Source organism: Triticum aestivum, chromosome 3D (genome assembly GCF_018294505.1).
Source record: "Triticum aestivum cultivar Chinese Spring chromosome 3D, IWGSC CS RefSeq v2.1, whole genome shotgun sequence".
Classification (NCBI taxonomy): Eukaryota; Viridiplantae; Streptophyta; class Magnoliopsida; order Poales; family Poaceae; genus Triticum; species Triticum aestivum.
In genome coordinates, this window is record NC_057802.1 from 242,981,040 (window position 1) to 242,988,388 (window position 7,349).

At 45.6% G+C, this 7,349-nt stretch overlaps 1 protein-coding gene across 1 annotated transcript; it reads right to left on the reverse strand.

Moving 5' to 3' along the window:
• Positions 1-1,387: 1,387 nt before the first annotated feature.
• LOC123078314 (uncharacterized) lies at positions 1,388-4,401 on the reverse strand. Its single transcript, XM_044500782.1, has 3 exons — positions 4,072-4,401; positions 2,287-3,585; positions 1,388-1,781 (listed from the first exon to the last, which is right to left on the reverse strand). The coding sequence occupies exons 1-3, from the start codon at positions 4,252-4,254 to the stop codon at positions 1,554-1,556; spliced, it is 1,710 nt and encodes a 569-aa protein (XP_044356717.1). The 5' UTR covers positions 4,255-4,401; the 3' UTR covers positions 1,388-1,553.
• Positions 4,402-7,349: the final 2,948 nt, after the last annotated feature.

A 7,349-nucleotide genomic window follows, 5' to 3' on the forward strand; every position in this document is an offset into this window, starting at 1 on the left:
GCTATACATACTGGACCAATTACTAGAGCTCGCGCACGCCAATTGAATTACCAGATACTTTCGTTTCTTGGTAATGATTCTAATGTTCATGAGAATATGATGCTGCCTAAATTGGATACATTTGTTTTGCTTACAAATGAAGGGCCTGACATGGATAAGAGGGATGAACACTGGAGCAAGACCAAGCAGGGAGATGATGGCATGCGCAAGGGGACTAAGAACGGAGTTACAAGTGATGATTTCAGGACTTTGAAGCCACCATAAGGAGTGCGTGAAGCCTTGGACGAAATATACAAGATGCCACTTCATAAATTTCGTTCAAAGGCTATTCTAGATAATGCGTCACCTTATTATTGGGCCAGGCCCAGGTAATTTTGAAATACATAAGTATAGGCTGTTTTTAGAGTCCGTATGTGTGGGGAAACAAGAGATAGGGTTGGTTTCGGAGCCCTTCCCCAAGGGCCACGAAATTCCCCCCCTCTTCCTCCATATATACAGCCCTTAGGGCACCGTTTAGACTGTGGGTTTTGTTTAGATTAAAAGTTTGTCATAGCTGCAACTTCGCGTACTTCGTTTGTGTTCAACGACCAGACAAAGGCGTCACAGAACCCCACCTTCATTAATAAAGCTTTCCTCTTATATTCGCAATATCCAGATTGCAATCTCTGTTTCTTGCTTGTTCTTCGTTTGCTCGTAGGAAACAGACCCTCGTGGTCAGGTTGATCATGCTCCGGCATGGTCAATAACCTCTCGGAGTTGGTTTAGCGATTGCTAAGGCGCGACGTCCTCGCACGTTCATAGTCGGATCGTGAAAGTCTACTCCTCCGAAACGATAATCACCATCTTATTGAAAGACGGGACACTGTCGCCTCTATCAGGTTGTAACATCTATTGTGACAAGTCTTAGAAGGGCTATCCCATCTGGTCACTCGGGAAGAACGACGAGAGAGAAAATGTCGTTCACATCAAACCGTTGTTGATATAAATGCACTCCAAAGATCCCCTCGCAACCTTAAAACATGTTGGCTCGCAAGTCTGCTAGAATGGCCTTTTTCGGCTAAAGTAAGAAGTATGACAATGAAACAAGATGGCAATGAAACAACATAATAACTCCGCTAGACTGGCCTAAAGTCATCATACATATGGTTATTGCGACGACTCCACTAGAGTTGCTCTAACTGGGATGCTGACACATTTTCATTTCTGGACTAGTCGTGGCATCGGAGGGACTACATTGGTAGCCGCCTACTTGCCACAAAAGTTACCACTATATTTGAAGTTGCTACACAAATTTGTGGATATTTATTCCTGGGAAGGAAGTTACAAAAATGTTGTTTAAGTCTAGGTAGTCCCTCCGTCCTAGTAAGACGTTTTTTGACTAGTCTAGTGTCAAAAAAGGAGTAGATTATAAATAATATGTATACAGAAGGAAGATACAAACAGATAACGGACACCACCGCGCCACTGTTTTCCATGGACTAGCAAACAATCGGAGATTTTACAAATACCAACATATATGCAGTACAGAGGCTCGGTCCGTAGGGTTATAAAAATTAGCTCTTTTGATGGACAGCTATTGCATGAATGTCCATCTCCTTAAGCATGACCGATCGCCCACAAGAGCCGCATGGTGCAGTCCTGGATCCACAGATACTCTCATGTTCGCACATGTTTCGAAGCCGATCTCGAACATCCAGCGGCTGTCCACCAGCTTGAACTGTGTCGCCACAGAAACGGCACACAATCAAGCGAAATGGGCAGGTTGAGGATTGGTGTTTGACCTGACATTAAAGAACAAAGCAAGTTAGTCGTTTGGCATATGTAGGCTTTGCCGTACGAAATGTGTGAAGAATATCAGCGATACAAGTTGACTGCTGAAAATAGATTGGTGTTGAAAATGTAAGATGGAAATAACAGGGCTGTTTGGTTTGTGACTAACTTTGCCAAAGATTGCCACACCTAAGGTTAGGCAAGTTTGACCAACTTAAGTGAGTATTTGGTTCTAGCCACACCTTAGGCAAGCCACACTTGGGCCCCACATGGCATACTCACAAAAAGTGTGGCAAGATTCCCTTAGCCTTGCCAACTTGTGGCTCTCATTTTGATGAACTAACCTTAGGCAAGCTTGGCAAAAATGTGTGGCAAAATGTGGCTGCTAGGCCTAGAACCAAACAGCCCATTATCATATACTGCTGAAAATAGATAAATCTTGATAGAACTGCAAGAGCTGAAAAGTTCATCTGTTGTAAGAGCAGAAGATAATAAATAGGATGAGTTAAGGCATACCATTTCTTCCTTTTCTAGAACTACCCCGCAGGGGCAGTTCAGCGGCTCATGGAAGACTTTCATGTGCTTCTCCATTTCTCTCTGCTGGAAAGCTTGTCCACACTTACTGCAATGCACATGATCTGCTGCTACTTCCTTACGAAGAACTACTCCACATCCATCATGCATGCAAATAACATTGTGCCTCACACAGTATGCCTCATGAAGTACTGAGGTCCGGCTAGATATATGTCGTTTGCAGTTCTTACAAACCACTGAGTCACCATTGCCGGCTGATGACACACTACCCTGCTCACCAATCCTATGGCTATCAATAACATCCTTGATAGCTACAGAAAGTTGAAACTTCGCTGTGGCCTTGAAACCGTAAACCCCAACACTGTAAAGGCCACTGACCAAAGTAGCATCCTTTGGTTTGAGTATAAGAACCTTAGATCCCATCTCATGAGATGACCACTCATGACGGTGCTGAGTTGGGAATACTAAAGGATGCCTTGAAACATAAATATCAGTGTCACCGCCACTTGTATCAGACTCTATCTTTACCTCAATATTTGCACAACCAGACGCAACTTTCTCAGCCACACCTTCCTCGACAGAAAATTTGTAGTACCTGAACTTCCCTTCTTCCACAGCTCCAGATTCGACCTTCCCAGTCTCGAGCGGCACAAGCACATGTTGATTTTCTTCATTGTCAAAAACTGAATCTGGTTCCTCAATGTCAACTTCAACATCCGTCTCCAGCACAGAAACACTTGATGCGGGCTTCAACTCAAGAACCTTCAACTTATACTGCAGTTGTCCGTAGTTGACCATGACAACATCATTTTCAGATAGTGTTGCGTGATTGCGCAGTGCCGTTTCAAGGACAGCTCTATGGTTAGGGAGATCTGAAAATCCCATTCCTTCCGGCTTAAGTTTCGCATATGTCCCTTTGGGCAAACTTGCATACCTCACCTCAATCAAAGGAACATCTGGGATGTCACTCTGAAACAAATTGTTCCAGACATGTGATGGGAGTTGTGCAGAGCCTTCCCTTGCAGTGAATTCAAGAACGCCACAGCAGGTTGCCTCCTCGGCGTCTTGATCTGGAGAGGCACCTGGAACTCTGTCCCTAACCTTGGACAGCCTGAAGTACATGGGACCTTTGTCAAGCGCTCCTTGATCGGATAAATCCTTGAAAGAAGATGGTGGCAGCTTAATCTTATCCCCTGGACCGTCATATCGCAGTGCTTCAAACATGTGTGAAAAAGAGATACCCTTTCCGAGTTGCATCACCTCTTCCATTTTCTGGTCAGCCTAGATAGAAAGAAGTTCATCATCAGCACCCAGTGAAACATCATCATAAGGTAAGAGTAGTAGACACTTGAGAGAAATTGTAATCTTATCATGAACACCAAGAAGTATAATTGAACAATGCAAAATCAAAATATATCGTCGACAAGGCCCCAAAGGATTAACGAAGCGGTTGGGAGTCGAGATCATGGTTTCTCAAGAGGGAAGGGAAACAGGCACGATTGAACAATCCATGTCTTGTCTGAACGTGGGCAGATATCTGGGTTGACATTCTAGTTGGAACAAAACCGAGGACCAAATCGAGGGTTTCCTTTCTGGGTTTAGGAGTCAGATTCGGGAGGAGCATCCATGTTCATTTGGCGGAGGACAAAATTAAACTTGTAATCGCGATCGACCACCGAAGACGAAGACAGCTGCCATGATTCCGAGCATACGAGATGGATGAGACGAGGGTTAGGTGTGCAGGGTAGGGGAGGGGAGGGGTGTTACCTCTTCCTGCGCCCGGGCGGCGTCGAGGCGGCGCTCCCTGTTTGAGGCCTCGAGCGCGTCGCGGCGGCGCGCGGCCTCGGCCTTGGCGCGGCGCTCGCGGTCGGCTTTGGCCTTAGCGCGCTGCATCCGCTCCCGCTGCTCCCTCTCCAGCTTCTCCCGCGCGCTCCGCAGCTCGAAATCCATCGCCGATCCCTGATCCGCCCGAGTACGCCTTGTTCTCCTCTTCTCCACGACGGTAGGGAAGGGAAGGAAGGATATATGGACGCGTCGGGTCGGTGGCGGCCGAGGAGGAGGAGAAGGAGGAGGGCGGAAGCTTCTGGAGGCCGCGTGCGCAGCGGAGAGGGGAAGGTAACGTAGGCGCGGACGCACGGTTGCTGAGGAGCGGGCCCGGACGGTCAGTGACAGGCTCTTCTGTAAGTACAATTTTCACGGGTGGGCGTTGCGTTGCGGGGGTCCTGCTGAAATTAAGGAATATATACTCCTTCGAAAGATCGCTTCCACCTTTTCAGATCGCGACAAGTGGCGCGTTGCACGTGCGTCACTTGTCGTTCCTTTTGTTGTAGAGTCGTTTATTCAAAACGATTTATCTATTCAATTGTGCGTCCAAATCTCGAACTGTTTTCACCGTTGAATTATCGCGTCAAGATCTTCAACACTAGATCTCACACGGATAGGTTTTGACGAAAAAAATTCACGTAAAAACAGGAAAAAAAGGGACCGGGAGCATTTTTTTTTCCTTTTCAAAAGTCGTTTATGATAGGCACGGCCATGCCTCTCGCGGGAGCAAAAAAGCGCATCTCACAAAAGAAAAAAAAAATAGAAACATGTTTTTTTCGTTTCCGGAAGGCACGGCCGTGCCTCTCCCGAAGCAAAATCGTGTCTCTCGTGGAAGCAAAACCGTGCCTCTCACGGGAGAAAAAAAGGAAAAAAATCGTTTCCGAGAGGCACGACGCGGAAGCAAAATGTGTCTCTCGCGAAAGCAAAATCGTGCCTCTCACGAAAGAAAAAAAAAGGTGTTTTTTTCGTTTACAAGAGGCACGGCCGTGCCTCTCGTGGAAGCAAAACTGTGCCTCGCGCAGATGAAAGAAAAAAGAAACCATGTTTCTTTTCGTTTTCGAGAGGCATGACCATGCCTCTCAGGAAGCAAAATTATCCCTCCCGTAAAAGCAAAATCGTGCCTCTCGTCGAAGAAAAAATGCGTTTTTTGAAGAAAAAAAACTTTAGTCAAAAAGCTAAGGAAGGCTGGTGAAAAATTGAAAAGGAAAAAAAAGAAAAAATATCTAAAATGCCGAAAACGCGTGCGGAAAAATAAAAAATAATATATGGAGGAAGCGCCCAGAGCGTGACACTTGGCGGCGGCCCATCCCCAAGTGACCCTTGTGGAGGCTGGGAACGAGCGATCCTCAGTTAGTTGCTCCCGGGTCCTGCTCGCAACAAAATTGTATTGCGTTACCAAGTGGGCCAATTGCTCGCCCAATCATTAAAAAATCTGACATCATATTTTTTATGTTTCAGATTGAACATTGTCGTTACGGTTAAAATGTTTGCACGGCAACGGCTGGGTTGCCACATAAAAAAATCGTTTGCTACCAACTAGCTGATGACCCACAAGTATATAGGGGATCTATCGTAGTCCTTTCGATAAGTAAGAGTGTCGAACCCAACGAGGAGCAGAAGGAAATGACAAGCAGTTTTCAGTAAGGTATTCTCTGCAAGCACTGAAATTATCGGTAACAGATAGTTTTGTGATAAGGTAATTTGTAACGATTAACAAGTAATGAAAGTAAATAAGGTGCAGCAAGATGGCCCAATCCTTTTTGTAGCAAAGGACAAGCCTGGACAAACTCTTATATGAAGGAAAACGCTCCCGAGGACACATGGGAATCATCGTGAAGCTAGTTTTCATCACGCTCATATGATTCACGTTCGTTACTTTGATAATTTGGTATGTGGGTGGACCGGTGCTTGGGTGCTGCCCTTTCTTGGACAAGCATCCCACTTATGATTAACCCCTATTGCAAGCATCCGCAACTACAAAAGAAGTATTAAGGTAAACCTAACCATAGCATGAAACATATGGATCCAAATCAGCCCCTTACGAAGCAACTCATAAACTAGGGTTTAAGCTTCTGTCACTCTAGCAACCCATCATCTACTTATTACTTCCCAATTCCTTCCTCTAGGCCCAAACAATGGTGAAGTGTCATGTAGTCGACGTTCACATAACACCACTAGAGGAAAGACAACATACATCTCATCAAAATATCGAACGAATACCAAATTCACATGACTACTTATAGCAAGACTTCTCCCATGTCCTCAGGAACAAACGTAACTACTCACAAATCATATTCATGTTCATGATCAGAGGGATATTAATATGCATAAAGGATCTGAACATATGATCTTCCACCAAATAAACCAACTAGCATCAACTACAAGGAGTAATCAACACTATTAGCAACCCACAGGTACCAATCTGAGGCTTTGGGACAAAGATTGGATACAAGAGATGAACTAGGGTTTTAGAGGAGATGGTGCTGGTGAAGATGTTGATGGAGATTGACCCCCTCCCGATGAGAGGATCGTTGGTGATGACGATGGCGCTGATTTCCCCCTCCCGGGGGGAAGTTTCCCCGGCAGAACAGCTCCGCCGGAGCCCTAGATTGGTTCCGCCAAGGTTCCACCTCGTGGCGGCGGTGTTTCTTCCCGAAAGCTTGCTTATGATTTTTTCCAGGGTAAAAGACTTCATATAGCGGAAGATGGGCACCGGAGGCCTGCCAGGGGGCCCACGAGGCAGGGGGCGCGCCCAGGGGGTAGGGCGCGCCCCCCACCCTCGTGGCCAGGGTGTGGGCCCCCTTTGGTGGATTCTTTCGTCAGTATTTTTTATTAATTCCAATACGTGCCTCCGTGAAGTTTCAGGACTTTTGGAGCTGTGCAGAATAGGTCTCTAATATTTGCTCCTTTTCTAGCCCAGAACTCCAGCTGCCGGCATTCTCCCTCTTCATTGTAAAATAAGAGAGAATAGGCATAAGTATTGTGACATATCGTGTAATAACAGCCCATAATGCAATAAATATCGATATAAAAGCATGATGCAAAATGGACGTATCAACCCCCAAGCTTTGACCTCGCTTGTCCTCAAGCGGAAGCCGATAACGAAAAATATGTCCACATATTTAGAGATAGATGTGTCGATAAAATAAAATACGGACATGAGGGCATCATGATCATTCTTATAGCAGTAACATACATATATTGTCATATGATTTCTTATG

What these genes read in the sequence shown, in the direction of transcription:
- LOC123078314 (XM_044500782.1), bottom strand. Translation starts at nt 4,254, where the DNA reads ATGGATTTCGAGCTGCGGAGCGCGCGGGAGAAGCTGGAGAGGGAGCAG. An exon ending in CCGCCCGGGCGCAGGAAGAG is followed by an intron (nt 3,586 to 4,071) that starts GTAACACCCCTC and finishes CTTTCTATCTAG; the next exon opens with GCTGACCAGAAAATGGAAGA. An exon ending in TTCTAGAAAAGGAAGAAATG is followed by an intron (nt 1,782 to 2,286) that starts GTATGCCTTAAC and finishes CTTTAATGTCAG; the next exon opens with GTCAAACACCAATCCTCAAC.